Source organism: Alternaria triticimaculans (assembly GCF_023758025.1).
Source record: "Alternaria triticimaculans strain BMP 0046 chromosome Unknown scaffold_9, whole genome shotgun sequence".
NCBI classification, from domain to species: Eukaryota; Fungi; Ascomycota; class Dothideomycetes; order Pleosporales; family Pleosporaceae; genus Alternaria; species Alternaria triticimaculans.
In genome coordinates this window covers 1,132,253-1,148,451 of record NW_026055966.1, presented here as the reverse complement: position 1 = coordinate 1,148,451, position 16,199 = coordinate 1,132,253, and the positions used below count along the sequence as shown (strand labels likewise).

Genomic DNA, 16,199 nt, shown 5'->3' with positions numbered 1-16,199 from the left:
AGTCGTCGGTGCTGATGCAGCTGCACTTTCCGCCCTGAGGCTTAACAATCGAGCCGGCGGCCGAAGAGACAGAGTTGGTAGAGGCAGGCATTGCGATGTATGAATATGCGACGACCGAGTGGGTTTACGACGTTGTATGACTCGGAGGTTGACGGTCGCGGGTTCGTGACTGTTGGTTCAGAGAGATGACGGAGTTGCGCTGCGATAACGTTAGCGGTGTTCGCAGCCACGAGATCAGGGCTGAACTTACAGTTTATGCGATGAAGGTGCGTGAAAGTTGAGGTTTGTTGTGAGTTAGTAGGCAGTGGTATCGAGGAGGCAAAGGGGAGATTAATACGGTCGCAGAGGGCATCCAGCCCTGCTTCAATGCTGCGCGTGGCGCTAGGCCAATGACAGGCCGACGCTAGGGGCTGCATGACGTCGCCCGCGTGGCAGTGAACGTGGCTAATGCCGCGCGTTCGGTCAGAGGCGCGCGCGGGGCATGCAGAAGATGGAAATGCATGGCAGATGGTGTGGAAATGTTGTATTGAGATCTATCTAGATGGTGGAGCGGTAGGAAAGGGTATTGCTAAACATGAGATGAGGAAAGCCCAACACCGTGCCTCGCCTTGAACATGCAGGTCCTGTCTGTATCGTGTCTTTGATAGCTTAGACGTCCCTCCAGGTCGGTTGGCCCTTCTCTGCGAAGGGTGTTTTGACGGCTGTGGCGTGTTAGCTAGAGGAGAAAGAGATGTTTGCAGTAGTCTTACCATTACTGTCTCCGAACGGGTCATCCTCATCCTCCTCCGGCTCACTGTCTGGCTCGACGCGCTGTGGAGGCATGGGGATGCTCGTGGGCCTAGGCGGCTTCGGAGGGGCAGACTCATTCAGACCCATATTACCCATCGCAGCTTCAGCAGCAGACACGTTGCCTTCCTCGTTATCACTATCGCTGTCGTCGTCGATGCTCTTGTCCATAAGCTCGAAGGCCATGAGGCCCTTGACTAGCTCGTCGTTGGCGTTGAGAAGACCGCCAATGTACTGCTCAGACTCGACCAGGTGAATGTAGCGCAAGATCTGGCGACGCAGTTGCTTGCACGTCTCGAAGCGTCGCATAACTTCTGCGTTCTCACTGACACGCTGTTGCTCTCGGTTGATGAGTTGTAGGCCGTTCAGCAGATTCGTACTGGCGACGTTTGCCGATGCCATCGTCTCAAGCATCTGACCCTTCTCCTTTTCCAGGTTGAACGGCTGCCCCTTGGTCTTCTTCTTGTCTTTCTTATCCCTCTTGAATAGCGAAGTGGTTGGAAGAGGGGTACCAGCACCGAGTACAACAGGTGTGGTCGTCCGTGAAGATGACGTATGGGGTGGCTCCGGTCGCCTGCTTCTAGGAGGAGACTGCGAATGCTCCTCACGCTCGCGCGCAGCTTCGGCATCTTGCTGTCGCACAATCCGAGATTGTTGTGGCTGAGGACGTTTGGTACGAGGAAGTTCTTTGTGTAGTGCAGCTATCCGCTCAAGGCCTGGCGTTCCCTTGTATGCGACAGCCCAACTTCGGAAAAAAACGTTGGCCTTCTGCCGTACTTCCGCATCGACTGTGTCGTCCCTTGCCAGGATGCGGAGTCTCTCGAGAAGTGGCTCATCTGCGAACGCTTTCTGGAATCTGGTTCCAGCATTCTGAATCAGAGCGTCCATTATGACAAGGGCGCGGATCTGGCGATGCACATTGCCATACTTGCTGCCGACTTGTTAGTGCATATTGTGGTTGCGCGGGAATCTGGCTTACAGCTTCTTTCGCAGAGCTCGTGCTGCTTCCGTAGGACCAGATGCCTGGATGCGAATGACCTCGATGAGATCAACGACACCACCGACATCCTGTACTAATTAGCAAGAGACATGCAATCTTGACAGGACAACTTACATTCTCCTCGTACTGCTCGCTCGTCAATCGATCGATCTGGACCGTGACAGCCGAGAAAGCGTGCTTCTACGTTTGATCCATGTTCTTAGTACCGTGTGACAGTGTTCAAAGAAGCATAGCGGGCAAGGATTCTCGAAAATCGGAAGGTCCGCATATGCTTTAGGGTCCTTGTGGTGGTGAAGTGTTTTGCGAGGGGGTTCGATTGACGTCTCGACTGACGAATCGCTTGACAATGACAGACTTTTGCGGTATAAAGGAAGTGCTTGCAGTTCAGGAGATGCACTGCTATACGAAGAAGAAGTTCTACGAAGCGTCTCTCCGTAGAGAAGCGGTTGTCCGTCGTACCAAGAAGCGTGGGAAATCATGACTACGGTAGGAATGGTGATTTGAAGGATGAATGAAACGGGGCTGCTGCGGAAGAGAACATGGTATTTGAACGCTCTTAAGGAGAAACGAGTTTGAAGAAGAACTTACAGGCATCGTACGTTTGTCGCTTCGTTTGACCCTTCAGGGTAAGACCTGCTATATTTGGGAGGCGAGAAAAAGAAAGCGCCCCGAACAGGATGTTTGCTTGGCTGTCAGAACGAATTTGGACAGAATCAGGGTCTGGTGTTTGCACCACGGTCTGAGAAAGGTCGGAGGGTCGGTCTGGAAGGAGAGAGCCGGTGTTACAGATAAGAATAGAACACTCGGGGTTCAACGGAACATGTGTTGACGAGTGGTGCAAAGTTTGCAGGAAGTCAGAGCTGGTGGCAGAGCTTCGTAGCGGAAGTCTAAGTAGTAATGGTTGCCTATGCGCACGCGATAAGATGAAGCTATGGTTGCTTGGTCGGGCGCAAGCCCCCCGCAGTGGGGTGGCTTTGGGCTGAGTAAGGGATCATGGAAGTCGCGACCCACCACATCAACCTTCTTCAACTCATCTCTCACTCCGCTTCCATTCCATGTCGCTTCACGGATAGAGTCAGCATGGATGCACCAAACGCGCTGCATCACGACGGGGACACGGGGACAACGAGAGAACGAACTGGTGATGACGCGTGAGAAGCCCGACGCGCGCTCACCCACCTTTTCTCACCACACGTTGCTTTTATCTCATATCGCTTGAACTAACTTGAAGTATGCAGATGCACTCACATTCGCTTGTCAACTTCTAGTTTCACGGCCATCAATCAGCCCTCGACGCAGTTTTCGACGCCTCCCTCGTCAACCGCGGCACCCGTCCAGCAGAACCAGGCGCGCCGGAGAGCCGCCGTGCACGAGCGACGTCGACACAATTCTACTGTCGCGCGCTATCTTGGTTTTGGTGACGCGGACGAGCCAACGCATCTCGAGAGACATGCTCCTTCGCCGGCATTGCCGCGTAGCCCGCCTCCAAAACCTCGACGCAAGCGGCCTCGGTTGGCCGTCCAAGGGAACACATCAGATGGCAGACGTGTGAATCCGGAAGGAAACGGACTTTCCGATCAACCTCGTGTGTCGGAGAGCTTTCGGACAAAGAAGCCTGCACGCAATTCCGCAGCCTCTAGATCTAAGGCTTCACTATCGACGACAACGCCGCAGTCAATATTTGTTGACGATGCGCAAACACCACGATCGACAACAACCGGCAACGGAACGGCGGTTTCACACCAGGACCACCTCAGTCAAGCCTGCAATGTGACAGATTATGGTTTCGCGAGTCCTGAAACCATACGAAATGTTAGCCAAGATACAGTAGCCGCATTGCCTGTGCAGTATCCGGCCGCACTCTGCGAGGTTGATTTCGACGATAACGACTTTGATACCAGTGAACCTGAACAACTTGATGCTCCCCTCGCACCACTTCAGATTGAGAACTCGATGCTTGCGCAAGACGACTTCGACTTTGACATCAACGATGATGACCTGCTCACATTGACATCCGAGATTGACGACGCATGTCCTGACCTTGCAAATGCTGCTTTGAACCGCTCTGTGCAGCCCGGGGATAGGGACGATGACAGACTGCGTCACCCTCCCGGCACCTGTGCGGATGCCCCTATCATACTTGATGGAAGTCCTGACAAGAAGACCTGTCAGCCCGTGTCAAAGCAATTCACTTCCCCGGTCACTCTCACGACGCGCCTGCAAGCCGCAACTGGCAATCTAGGTTCATCGAAGATACGCAAACCATTTGTCAGGCCACCATTTCCAGAGGCTGTCCGTGATCGCTCACCCATCATCGGTCTTTCGTCAAACCTACTGCTCAGGACATGTTTCCGCATCGGTGAAGTGATTAACCAAAGCTGTCAGGCATCCAAATCAGGGAAGCACATCATGATTGAGATGTATGCCAGAGTGCTTACTTCTGAGCGGACTAGTACAGAACAGCAGTTCACCTTCTGCGACCTCTTCCACGCCAAGCCACCTTACATCAAGGCAGTGTATAATGCTGCTATCTGGAAGTCGGTGCAGCTCTCCGAGTACGACAGCAGAAGACTGTTACAGCAAGGGCGGATCTGCCGCTGCATTGGCACCATGAAGCGCGAGGATAAGGAATGGACAATGACAGTCCTCAACATCTGGGAAGCAACTTGGGAGGACATTGAGTGGGTGCAAGGAATTGTGGACTCTTAGCAATAGCATGAAAAGAGTGTTCAGGGGTACGAAGGCACGGGTGATCTATGGGTGACCTACGCGTCCTGATCAACATCATACCGAAGGCGTATGGAAGTTGTTAATACGTTTCGTATAGTACTACAGTTGACGCATACAGCCTGTGCTACAAAAGTTTCAATTTCAGAGATGTTCAGAGAGCGTGGTTGTAGGTAAAGCCTCACAGCATGGTTCACCCATGACGGTGGCTTGCACGTGACGAGAGGCCCCGCTTCGTGACATTGACGTTCAACGGACGGGCCATTCACCAGTCCCGACAAATTGACTCTGATCACAGCGCGCTGCTTAAAGAATGCGTTTCAGGTCGCTTCCTGTCATATCAACCTTCCACCTCAATGTTGACGATGACGCCAGACATCGGTAGCGAGCGCAGTACCGCCGAACAGGGCGAGGGAGGCATGATGGAGTCGCAACCTCAACTGGCGACCACGCCGTCAAAGACGAATTCGCCCAAAGCACGGTCGCTCTCGGACAGCACGCCCCGTCTTGAGCCCTCTCCGAAATTCCGCGAACCCGCTCGCATGTCCAAAGATGATCAGACCATCGTCGCCAGCCCCAGCACACCGCGTCGACCCGACTTCCTCTCGCGAGGCCTGTCGCTGCAAATGCCTGCGCGAGAGTCGCCCATGCCCAGTCCCGCCCACTTCGCTGCCCGTGTGCCCCTCTCGCCCCAGCTAGATTCGCGCAACACCTACGCGTCGCCTGCCTCTGTGCTGCCCCGACGGTCGCGCGGTGCCGAGTTCTCGAGAGCCTGCACCAACCTGCACCACTCGACGCTCCCCGACCAATCCTCGCCGGATTCCTCGCCGACGATAACGCAGAAGGGCATCAAGATACCGCCGCGGAAGCCTCGCTCCAACTCGATGCTGCTTGACTCGCCCAATGTGAGCATGCAAGGAGGCTGGAGCCATGGCGATAGAACCGCCCCGTCCAGTTCAGTCGGCAGCATCAACATGATGGGCTCGGAGGACTCTAGCAGCTCTTCGGACGAGGTGGATCCACTGGACCCTGAGGACAACGACGACCCCATGATCATGACTCCGCAGGCGAAGACCAACACTCTCTTCCCAGGACTCAATACCGGTAACGCGTGGTCGAACTTGTTCTCGCCTGGTGGACAGCCCAACTTTGCGAGCATGCATAGGGCGAGGTTGCGCAAGGGTCGCAGCCGGAAGAGCTCGAGCTCGGCCAGCGGACACAGCTCCATGGCAAGCCCTGGACCAGCATCGCCGCCAAACGGCAAAGACACTGGTTACTTTGCGCGAGAAGCGGCTATGCGGAAAGCGGGATCGCGACGAGAGAGCCTGTCGCTCTTTGCCAACGACCTTCACATCTCGTCTGGTAATGACAGCGGAGATGAGGGCGGTAATCTGCCCCAGACTCCAGGTGTGGTGAGGCGGGTTGTCACACGGAGAGGCAATCTACTGGTATGTACTTCCGTTGTCACGCAGACGTCAGATGCTAACTTCACTAGCCCAAATCGAGGCAATTCGGTCGCATCCGAGCGGAGCTCTTCGAAGAAGCCGCACCTGTTGATAGCGAGTTCCGCCGCGAAGCCGAGATCATCCGACAAGTGAGAGAGAGCGACACGGATCTGGAGCGGCCCTCTAATACCGCACAATCATCGCCCAATCTACTACCCACAGTACCCGGGCTGGACGGTCCGCTCGAGGGTGTGCCGGAAGAGGGCAGCGAGAGCAACATGAGTCTGGACGGATCAACGTCTAAGGGACTTTTCGGTGCATTTGGTAGTCTTCACAGTGGTCGCAACTCGATAAGCAACGGATTCTGGAACCAACGCGCCGCACATACTCCACCGCCATCCTTCCCTCGCGCAGAGTCATCCGCAATGAGCGAGGACATGAACATGGACTCGCCTTCTATGAATGGCGGAGCATCTCGAGCATCTACACCAGGTCCTATGCAGCCTCCCACAGCGGCTGAGGCGTTGAAGAAGTCGAACAAACGCCGACGAGACGACGACTTTGACGAAGCTTCGATCAAACGGCGTGCTGTCTCCCCAGGCCTCAGTGTTCACAACAGCCCGGTCATCTCGCAGTCGCCCGCACAGAGGGACAGCAGTCTTTGGGGCACGAATCCCAAAGCCAGTCGGGAGACATCGATCAGCGGTCAGTCACACGGTGAGCGTTCAAACAGTGGAGGCAGCATGAGCATGACGCCGACACTGGGCCCAAAGCGGATAGGTCTGCAGGGCATGACAGATACGAACGACGGCTTGATGAAAATGAGCATCGAGTGATGGCCATATGTGACTTCTTGTAAGATAATATTAGCATTGATCAAGGCTTAGCGCGGCGTTCCAGGGTTAATGAGGCCAACGATGGTTGCTCGATACATATAGATACCCATTGTCAATTTCCCAATTCAAATATGAAACAAGAACTGCGAATATCGTCTGCGTGTATTGCATTGTTGATGTAGCTTCCTCCGCAATCGACTATGGGCACATGGATGTTTGACCCCTGTTCGCCCTGCTGGCCCTTGCCCCACTAAGCGGCTGCGCGCCTCGACGTCCGCCCGCAACTCCACGACGCGCCAAACAATTGAGACAACCACAGAAGCATACCCGCCCTCTGCTACATAGTCAAATCGTCGCTATGTCACGCACAGCAGCTCTCTCCTCCTTCATCGACAGCGCGCCGCCTGGCGAGGTACTTCCCCCACCAAAACAGAGCTCCCCTCCCACCGGTACACCTGCTAACAACAACACAGCTCGCCGATGTCACCAAGGCAATCAAGTCAATCCTCGGCGACGACGCCGTCCAAAATGAGCTCTCGCCTGCCTTCCAAAAGTACAACGAGGAGCAATTCACCACCACGAAGCTCCCCGGCGGCAGCACCGAGGTCCTAGTCAGCCAGTACAACTCATTAGGCGACGGCCGCTACTACGACATCGACACACAAAGCTCCTTTGACTTTGACCACGCCACGGGCAAAGCCAGCGCTATGCAGAGCTACGTCGTAGAAAGCGCACAAGAAGAGCTCCTGTACGTTCCGCCCCGCCCCTCCCTCGCCAAGCCAATCCCGCGCGCATCCCTCGTGCACACCCATTGGCTACCAACACACCCATGCCGCATAAAAGCTTAACCTAACCTCACCCCAACAGCAAGAGCCTGAACAAGTCCCTCAGCACCCACGCCTCAGAACACTACCCCAAGTCTTCTCACGGCGTATACCCCGTGCCCTCCTCCCCCTCCTCCCTCGCCATCATCACGGTCGCAAACAAGTACTCCCCCACAAACTACTGGAACGGCCGCTGGCGCAGCTCCTACATCTACGACACGTCCTCCGGCTCCATCACCGGCAGCATAAAAGTCGACGTGCACTACTACGAAGACGGGAACGTGCGTCTGCTTACGACCAAGGAGGTGAGTCTCAGTGCGGGGGCCAGTGCGAACGGAAGCGAGGTTGTGAGGAAGATTGCTGCTGAGGAGAAGAAGTATCAGGAGGATCTTAACAGGGCGTTTGGTAGTCTGAGTGAGGGTGCTTTCAAGGCGCTGAGGAGGCAGTTGCCGATTACGAGGCAGAAGATTGAGTGGGAGAAGATTAGTGGGTATAGGTTGGGCCAGGATATTGGTGGTGGGAGGAGGTGAGGGCATGTTGCCTCCGGGTGTGATTTGGAGATGGAGGGGGTCAGTGGATGAGATGTGTGGGGGTGTAGCTTGGTGTATTGAGGGATCGCTGAATGTGATGGCTGTAGCACTTGGTATGATATTCGTGGCTGCTTACCCCGGTATGCTCGCTCGCGTGCTTGCTAATCGAGAGATGGTATCTTGGAACGTTTCTGGTATATGTGGGCGGCGAGACCAGCTTCGCCGACCACATTATATTGTCATGCTGAAGGCATGCCGCTTCTGCACTGAGGTCGTGGAAGGACGGGCCCCACCATCTTCAGTACACATGAGGCGATAGTGACTTTCCAGTTACGTCGGGTAGTCACAGTGTGGAGCGCACCTTGTTGGGCCGTCCATTCAGATGGTGTCAATCATGGTCCCGCTTCCTATATTGTCACTATTCGTTTGTCTTTTAAGCATCACTTTGTCTCACGAGAGCGTTGAAGTTGCGGGAGTTGCGCACAGTTCGATCTTCTCCGTGCTGTTTGCTTTGCTTGTCCTGTTCTGTGCTCCCTTGTCTGCCTATGTGGCTCTGCGGTGTCGCTCGCTGGCTGATGCAGTGCTTGCGGAGTACGGGGGCGCTGCATTTCATGAGATCTTGGGGTCCTATCATGATGGTCTAGGTGTGGGTTTTACACTGCGTGTCGTTGGGTGTGGCAATACATGAGGAAGGAGAGGATGAGAAAGAAGAAGGTAGGATGATACACTCAAAAGTGGTATTGTTAACGAGGTGGCTAGTGACGGTAGCGTCGGCGAACATGTGATATAGTTTGGAACACATTCCATAGTCCATGTACAGGTATAAATAGTTTTGGATACGATCTACAGTTCAACGAAAGGCGTTCATGTAGGCGACTGCTTGTCAAGTACAAAACTAACACAGGACTATCATGACTACCAGGCATACCAGATGGCCAGAGACGCGCTCAAAGCGGCGCCTAAAATGACACGAGAAGACGAGTAAATACTCGAGGCAGCACCCCATTTCGCAGACAATAAACATCGGCCTGACTGATCCCTTTCCCTTGTGCCTGGTAGGAGGTAGAAGCTGCGGACATCATACTCGATCCTGCCGCAGTTTCCATCTCTGTCACTGACGCAGTCGTAGCCATACCAGGGAAGTAGTGGTGGCATGGTGGCGTCGCTGTTCGGGTCCGCGTTGTAACAGTCTTTAGCAGGGTAAATGTTCACGCGGCGATCTGCGTACTGTTCGGCTGCTTTGGCTCCTGGCACGTGTAGGTGGTAGAGAACATTGGTGTAGTTCGCTTGGGGGTTGTATAATGCGGCGTTCTCTACCGACCAGTTGATGCCTGCCGTGGCTGAGAAGGGTGGGTAGGCGCTTTGGTTGACGAAACCTTGGGTGGTGTTTCCGCCGAAGATATCTTCTAGGTTGAAGCAATGATCCATGGTGGGAATGCTCGATGAGGTAAACGTCAGGGCTTCACTGCTGTTGCGGAAAGAGCAGGTGTCATCTTGGCTCTCCGTGAAGAAGCGCAAGGTCAAATTGGCGGCACTGCGGAGAATAAGTCGACGAGTTCAACAGATGCGGACGGTAGGTGACACGTACCTTTGTACTTTGAAAGGATACAACAGTAGAGCGACTGATGCCAGTCTACAGGTATTTAGGAACTGCATCGCGAAGGGATGCCCAGGCGATGTATGTCCAGGTAGTCTTGTGCGCGTGATGATTTCGGGGCGTTGTTATCAGTAAACGATAGCCTGCAAACAAGCTGAACGTTTGTGCAACAGAGAGTAGAGAAGCTCCGAAGCCCTCATCCAGATGCCATGTTTCTTTGGGGAGGCCTAGCATGATAGGGTTGCAGTCTGCCAAGTCGACTGCGTCCACGGGTAAAATCGTCCTCATCCACCGGATACTCCGCTCATTAGATTGCAACCACACCTGGGCATCATGCATGAGCCGATATCCGTAGGACGGCGCCCGGTTAAGTTGGAATGCCCGTTTCAGCAATGCTCTACTGCCGTCCACTATGATGTGGCGTGGTGCCAAGCTACGGAATGCATCCCGAGGTCGCCAAGCTCCCGCTCGCCCCGCGGGCCAAGATGCTTATGTGGCACAGTTCGCTAGGCGCTGTGTCACGAGGCTTGGCAGCTCCAATCACACCTTCCAATTAATCACGCCCGACGGCTCTATCCCCAACTGCATAAAACTGAAGGCACCTGCCGACTTATCCATCTTGGTAAAGGGCCAAGATGAGCCCAAGAGAAAGTGCCAATGGGTGTGATAGCCACTGATATCGCGCGCTGCATAACCGGGCCGGCACGCCCACGAGCGTTGCCGTTGGCTCGGATCGTATGTACGGCCTTCGGCTGAAGCCGAAGGCCGACGTCATCTTGTAACGTTCATCACGAAGGGTATCTAAGTATCTGTCTCTTGACTGCGGACTCTTCGAATTGGTACCCAACCGGATACGTACCTACCTAGGTAGGTACTCGTGCTGTAGAGTGCCCCGGTGAAGGCGTACCTGCCTGGGTATGCAATAGAAGTTGAGTGGTGATAGACACCTCGGCACTCAACATATTCCTTTCACTGTGGAGTGGCTCCGTGTAACTACTATCTCGGCTGTGGGCCGTGGGAAGGATGATGCCCTTGTTAATATGAGGGCAGGATCTTCAACTATGAATCATGCCGCTCTTTTCATCTTGGCTTACTTCGTACTCCAGTGACAACTTTGTGTCCGTTTGTGGCAGATGCAACGTTGCCGACTCTAGTCGAACTACCCGGGCTGTAGCCGCATTGCATGCATTAAGCTTCTCAGGCATGATATGAAGAAGTTATCGCATCTATTCTAGCTCGAGAAGATGACATCTGGCGGAGGACGGTCTTGGCGGAAGATGATCTTGGTGACACAATGTCTCTTGGTGACAGACCCATCGGCAATATGACGATATCTTGTGACTTTATCAACACACCAAGTAAGGATCGCTGTATATCCTTGACTACACTGCATCGGAGATGCTGTATGGCATGCCGGTGATGCTTCTTGGCTTGGTAGTGTGTCCAGATGGATACTTTGGAAGCAGATGCCGAGACATCTGCTAGCCCGAAGTACTGTATGAGCGGGTAGAAGGTACCGTAAGAGTATCACATACGAGTTATGAAAGCGGAGTCAAGATAGTGGGTCGATTCAAGGTAATTCTTCATAGACGCAATCACGTCGAAACTGATCTGCCGCTCGACACAGTTGAAGATGCTACTACGTACGCTTCTTCAAGCTCGAACACTCATCCAAACAACCTCACTGTGAGCCCATGCAGTTCCACACCAGCGGCCCAGTGACTACTGGGAACGTGGTGCAATAGCCTCGGCAGATCTGCTCCACCCCATCCCCAGACTGCTCAGGCATGAAACACTCGTCCTCGCAGTCAGGCTCTATGCGTACATGTCAGATCATATCACTGAATAGTAAAGATCCACGCCAGGCTGCTTGAACTCACTGGATCCAAATGAATCGCCCACTCCGGATCTATCGCCGTCGATGCAGTCGGGAACTCCGTTCTGTCGTTTGACCGAAAGTGCGAAAGCACTTGTGAGGAAGATGCCAACCAGGCTGATAGAGAGTTTCATGTTGATCGAAAGTGAAGGTTGTGGAATCGACTTCTGGAATTGGCTGAGATGTTGCGGAACTGATGCTCTGCACCAGCCGCTTCGAAGACGATGTCCTTATACAACTTCGTGTACACCACAACAGCACGCGTCCCATGACCTGACCCCGCCACAACCAATACTTCCAAGGTCTTAGATCCATTGAGATACGTTTCTGTTGAGCTGTAACCGAGCTATTCATCCGCTGGAAGCGAGCACGTGGAGTTCTGTTATGCACTTAGGCGCCAGGAATACATTTCACTCAACAGTTACCTAGGTAATTGCCCAATCCATGTGTGATTATACACCGAGCTTGCCGGAGGCACAGTCAACCTCGTACCACTTCAATCAATATGCTTACAGGTATACCCTTGGCTGCGTGCGATTACGTGCACCATGATACCATCATGGCAGCATGCGGACACACGTGGGTTGTCGACAAAATCCGCCGTCAGATACTGCTCGCTTCTGGAAACAATCCTATATATTGATATGCCTCCGACCCCATCACTGCTTGCAAGTCTCATTCACTACTCATCAATATCATATTCACACGCGCAAAACATCATCAAGCTCAAGATGTCTGGCTTCTTCAACGCAATTGGCCTTGTCAGCGGTGCTTTGACAATCGTATCCTTTACCGAATCCCAACTACCCGACAATAAGCCCCAGGGCCCAAGCATCAGGATCAAAGGTAGGATACAGTTCAAAGTAGTATCGAAGACTCCACCGCTAACCGGGTATACTTTCTAGCCGGCCTTCACGGAGTGGGCGAAGAGTCTGAAAGTCTGGTAAATTGCGCCCACAACATTCTCTCCAAAAGACTGGCGAAGACTAAGAAGACTCTAGGGTGGGTCGATCGCCGCAGTGTACGCGTGGGGCGAAGGCAATCGCTTCAGCGGGCAGGCAGGCGGTTGTGGGATTGATCCTGGCAGCTTCTGCGATGTGACCGTAGACCAAGGCTCGGGTCGGCGAGCGGAGTACATTGGCGTGTCCAACAACGATGATGCCACTTGCATCGCCTGGATCAGCGTCAACCAAGCTGACGATACGGATGGAGGGGCTTGGACTGGCGACATTGGCCGCCACTGTGGCGAGAGGTGGTATAACAGCAGGGAGTCTGCAGGCAATCTCAAAGACAGCTCAAAGCCATACGTCCCCGCGTGTACTTGGCTCGACAAAGGTGAGTTCTGACTACGGAGGCATGTGAGACATATACTGACTTCGGACGTCTACCTCTGCAGACGAAACAAACGATATCGTGAACGCAGCACTCAAGTTCACTACCAATGCTTATGCTAGCAGTGTCCAGGAGGTCGCTGACGAGGAGAAGACATGCGATTCGACCATCTATAGAGGAGACAGTGGACCAATTGCAGGTATGTGTGTCCATGCCCGCATATACAAAATGATCAAACTAACCCTCTTCTACAGCGCAACCCGCCAAACGAAGCATCCCTGAACACCCTACATGGATGCACGAGTACCTCATCGTCTCCAACTGGACCAGCCAAACAGCCGCGGACCTCTGCAACTCTGCCACATCGTGGGGCCCCGACTTCATTGGATCCGACGATCAGTTCTGCGACATGAGCACAAAGACTCTTACTCCGCTTTGTTCACCCGAGACCGTCGGTAGCTCGGGCTGCGTTGATGTTGACGAGGACGCTGTCAGTGTGGTGAAGCGCACCAGCGTTGCAAGGCGGGCCGCGACGGTTTTGCACAAGTCTTACAAGAAGATTGAGAAGTGGGGAGTCTAAGGCTTCGGCCTCACACAATGGGGACAGGAAGATTGAAGGCTTTCCACTCGGATTGCTGCTAGGATTTCTTTTGGTTGGTCGGTGGGCCACATTGGAACTTACATACGTCGTGTGCGTACAAACATACATGCTGTCGCTACCATCCTACTGCCTTGATGCCACGTGATGTCATTGTTTGTATCTGCATTTCCAAGGGCGCTGCTGAGTTGGGAACACGTCCTGGAAGAACATTAGAGATGAAGTCTGAGGTCGGGAGCTCGGCGATAGGGGCTTGAGCCCCACATTTTCAGGCGACCAATCTGCGTAGGCCGAGGTACCACATACCTGCGCTAACCTCTTGAGCGCAGGCGCCTGGACCCTGTTTCACCCGAGCCTTGTATACACTATTTCACATCGCTATTGCGACAGAGCTTGCGTTGCTGCAGATCTCAGCGCGGCTCAGATACGCTGAGGGTCTAGCGTGGACAGTGGGCCAGCGACTGGCTATGTCGTTACTGAATAGCTGAAACCGAATCACTGCAAGAGGCTTTGTAAACTCGGCCATCGAGCCCAGGTAGCCATATAGGATCTTTTGTTCAGTCAAAAGCCCAGAGGTCGTCCCCATTACCTGTTCCCACGATATATACTCATTGTGCAATCACTCCTGCGTTGCACGCAGATGCGATGCAAAAGATGCAGTATCCATCCCTTTTTGCAGCCTTCACGCTTCTGCACGAGACTCCCAAGACGAGATAAGATTTAGGGTGTGCGGCTAGCTACATGCAGTGGAACAAGGTCTGTAGAGAAGACACCCGCGTTGTGATTGCCGAATATGAGGCCTCTAGGTGGTGAATGCGCAAGACGTAGCACTGTCACATTGGATAAAGCGGTAAGTGGTAGCAGATCAAGACTTGTAGTATCTGCATGTGCACGAGCACCGCGAAACGTGATGACATTATTTGCTGCCCACACAGGCGATTGGGAACCAGAAGGAACAGCGCGTACAGCGCTCTGGACCCAAATAAAAGAAGACAATGCCGAGACAACATCAATGGCGATAGCAGCCACGTGTAAACGCCATGAAACCCTCACTCCCAACGCCTCAACCCCATCAAAAGCAAGAATTCATTTCATCACTCTTATTTCGTGATGAAGCCCAAGTAATCGGCAACAATAAGCGTCACCATCCTATCACTCTCGTTAGCACATACCCTCACATCAAGCCAAAGGACAAAAACTTACGCATGCGGCGCAATACGGACATAGTACGTCCCAAAGCCACGGTAAAACCTCAACAGACCCTCCTCCTTCGCAACCTTCCTGAAGCAATCAAACATGCCCTTATAAGGCATGGTGCCATCCGGCCCCTTCGTCTGCTTCTGCAACCTCGTCTTCATAAAGTCAAACGGCAACGACAGGAATGACGCAAAGAAGCCCGCAACCGCCGATGCAGTAAGAGTCTGTGTGCGCGACGACAAAGACGTGTTCTTGAGCTGCTGTTTGGCTTCAGAGAAGAAGGCTAATTGGCCAAAGTTGAGGGCCATGGCGCGGACGACGGTCGGGTAGCTGCCGGCCCATAACCGTGTGACGCCTTCTTGCTTGCTGATGCGGACGAGGGCGTCGATGACGGAGGTGTAGTTTGCGCGTTGCGCGACGGGTTTTAGGCCGTCGGATTGCATGCGGATGAGGGCGAGGTCGGCCGGGTTGCCGACGATGGCGGCGAGACCTCCTGCAGCTAGACCCGCGCCTGCGCGCTCTTTGAAGCCGATGGCTGTGCCGTTTTCCTTGGCGCGCGCGCTTAGTTTCTTCATGAATGTGTCGAAGAAGCCTAGGCGCGCGGTTGTGTAGACGGCTTGGCGCAGGATTCCCGCGCTGAGGCCGGTGTAGAGGTCTAGCACTTTGCCTTGGGCGATGATGTCGCGGAAGACTGTGACGGGGGTTGGCTTAGGGCCGGTCTTTACTCCTTCCCCGGCGAGTTGTAGGCGCACTTTAACCATGTCTACGGGTTGGATCACGGTTGTTGCTGTCATGCCTGCGATGCCGCCGTTTACGAAGGGCAGTGCCGCGCGCATGAAGGGTGTATGTAGGAAGTCGGCGGTGGCCTTCTTGGGGTTCTCGGCGGCTTTGGACATGGCGGAGGATGCGTCGCTTAGAACAGCTTCTGAAGATTGCTTTGCGTTCTCGAGAGCGCGTGCGGCGGGCATCTTAAGGGTTTGCGAAGTGGCGGCTGCTGTTGTCGACATTGCGTTGTCAGTGACAGCTTGCGCAGTCTTGTTATGTGAATAGATAATGCAGGAAAGGAAGATCTGTGGGGTATATCGCTGTCGCTATGCTGTACTGGAAATAGACCAAATGTGAAGAAAGACTGTAACTAAGAAAGTAAGAAAGCCCACAAAAGAGACTCCATGGCCGGGTCTATATCCCAGCAGCATAGCACTACGACGTGCGTCCGTGAGGTGTTGGCAGAGCCTCAGCCTGAGACGCAGTTCCCACGCGCCTTACACCGCGGCCGTGGACGTCGCAAGCTAGCCGGCTACGATCTAGATGTACAGCTTCGCTCGGCGCACAGGAAAGAATGTCATCGGACATGTGTGCATTTCCGAAGGCGTGCGCACGTGCGATAACCCTTATCTTTCCGACTGCACCCGCGGCGATCGCATTGTGGATGCTCAAAGACGGTGAAGAGG

At 53.9% G+C, this 16,199-nt stretch overlaps 7 protein-coding genes across 7 annotated transcripts; 4 read left to right on the top strand and 3 right to left on the bottom strand.

Moving 5' to 3' along the window:
• Positions 1–648: 648 nt before the first annotated feature.
• On the bottom strand, positions 649–2,380 carry J4E78_006811 (uncharacterized protein; the record flags this gene model as incomplete). The annotated part of the gene is made up of 5 exons (XM_049367421.1): positions 649–701; positions 750–1,717; positions 1,766–1,854; positions 1,901–1,966; positions 2,375–2,380. The coding sequence occupies 5 exons, from the start codon at positions 2,378–2,380 to the stop codon at positions 649–651; spliced, it is 1,182 nt and encodes a 393-aa protein (XP_049221168.1).
• A 1,216-nt stretch (positions 2,381–3,596) lies between these two features.
• On the top strand, positions 3,597–4,495 carry J4E78_006810 (uncharacterized protein; the record flags this gene model as incomplete). Its single annotated transcript, XM_049367420.1, has 2 exons — positions 3,597–3,613; positions 3,688–4,495. The coding sequence occupies 2 exons, from the start codon at positions 3,597–3,599 to the stop codon at positions 4,493–4,495; spliced, it is 825 nt and encodes a 274-aa protein (XP_049221167.1).
• Positions 4,496–4,869: 374 nt separating this feature from the next.
• J4E78_006809 (uncharacterized protein) lies at positions 4,870–6,794 on the top strand (the record flags this gene model as incomplete). Its single annotated transcript, XM_049367419.1, has 2 exons — positions 4,870–5,961; positions 6,009–6,794. The coding sequence occupies 2 exons, from the start codon at positions 4,870–4,872 to the stop codon at positions 6,792–6,794; spliced, it is 1,878 nt and encodes a 625-aa protein (XP_049221166.1).
• Positions 6,795–7,152: 358 nt separating this feature from the next.
• Positions 7,153–8,148, top strand: J4E78_006808 (uncharacterized protein; the record flags this gene model as incomplete). The annotated part of the gene is made up of 3 exons (XM_049367418.1): positions 7,153–7,206; positions 7,268–7,542; positions 7,662–8,148. 3 exons carry the CDS (start codon positions 7,153–7,155, stop codon positions 8,146–8,148), a joined length of 816 nt encoding a protein of 271 aa, XP_049221165.1.
• Positions 8,149–9,063: 915 nt separating this feature from the next.
• On the bottom strand, positions 9,064–9,576 carry J4E78_006807 (uncharacterized protein; the record flags this gene model as incomplete). The annotated part of the gene is made up of 1 exon (XM_049367417.1): positions 9,064–9,576. The coding sequence occupies one exon, from the start codon at positions 9,574–9,576 to the stop codon at positions 9,064–9,066; it is 513 nt and encodes a 170-aa protein (XP_049221164.1).
• A 2,776-nt stretch (positions 9,577–12,352) lies between these two features.
• On the top strand, positions 12,353–13,533 carry J4E78_006806 (uncharacterized protein; the record flags this gene model as incomplete). The annotated part of the gene is made up of 4 exons (XM_049367416.1): positions 12,353–12,484; positions 12,623–12,956; positions 13,018–13,152; positions 13,208–13,533. The coding sequence occupies 4 exons, from the start codon at positions 12,353–12,355 to the stop codon at positions 13,531–13,533; spliced, it is 927 nt and encodes a 308-aa protein (XP_049221163.1).
• A 1,217-nt stretch (positions 13,534–14,750) lies between these two features.
• Positions 14,751–15,716, bottom strand: MIC33 (putative mitochondrial 2-oxoglutarate/malate carrier protein; the record flags this gene model as incomplete). The annotated part of the gene is made up of 1 exon (XM_049367415.1): positions 14,751–15,716. One exon carries the CDS (start codon positions 15,714–15,716, stop codon positions 14,751–14,753), a length of 966 nt encoding a protein of 321 aa, XP_049221162.1.
• Between the last annotated feature and the right edge of the window lie 483 nt (positions 15,717–16,199).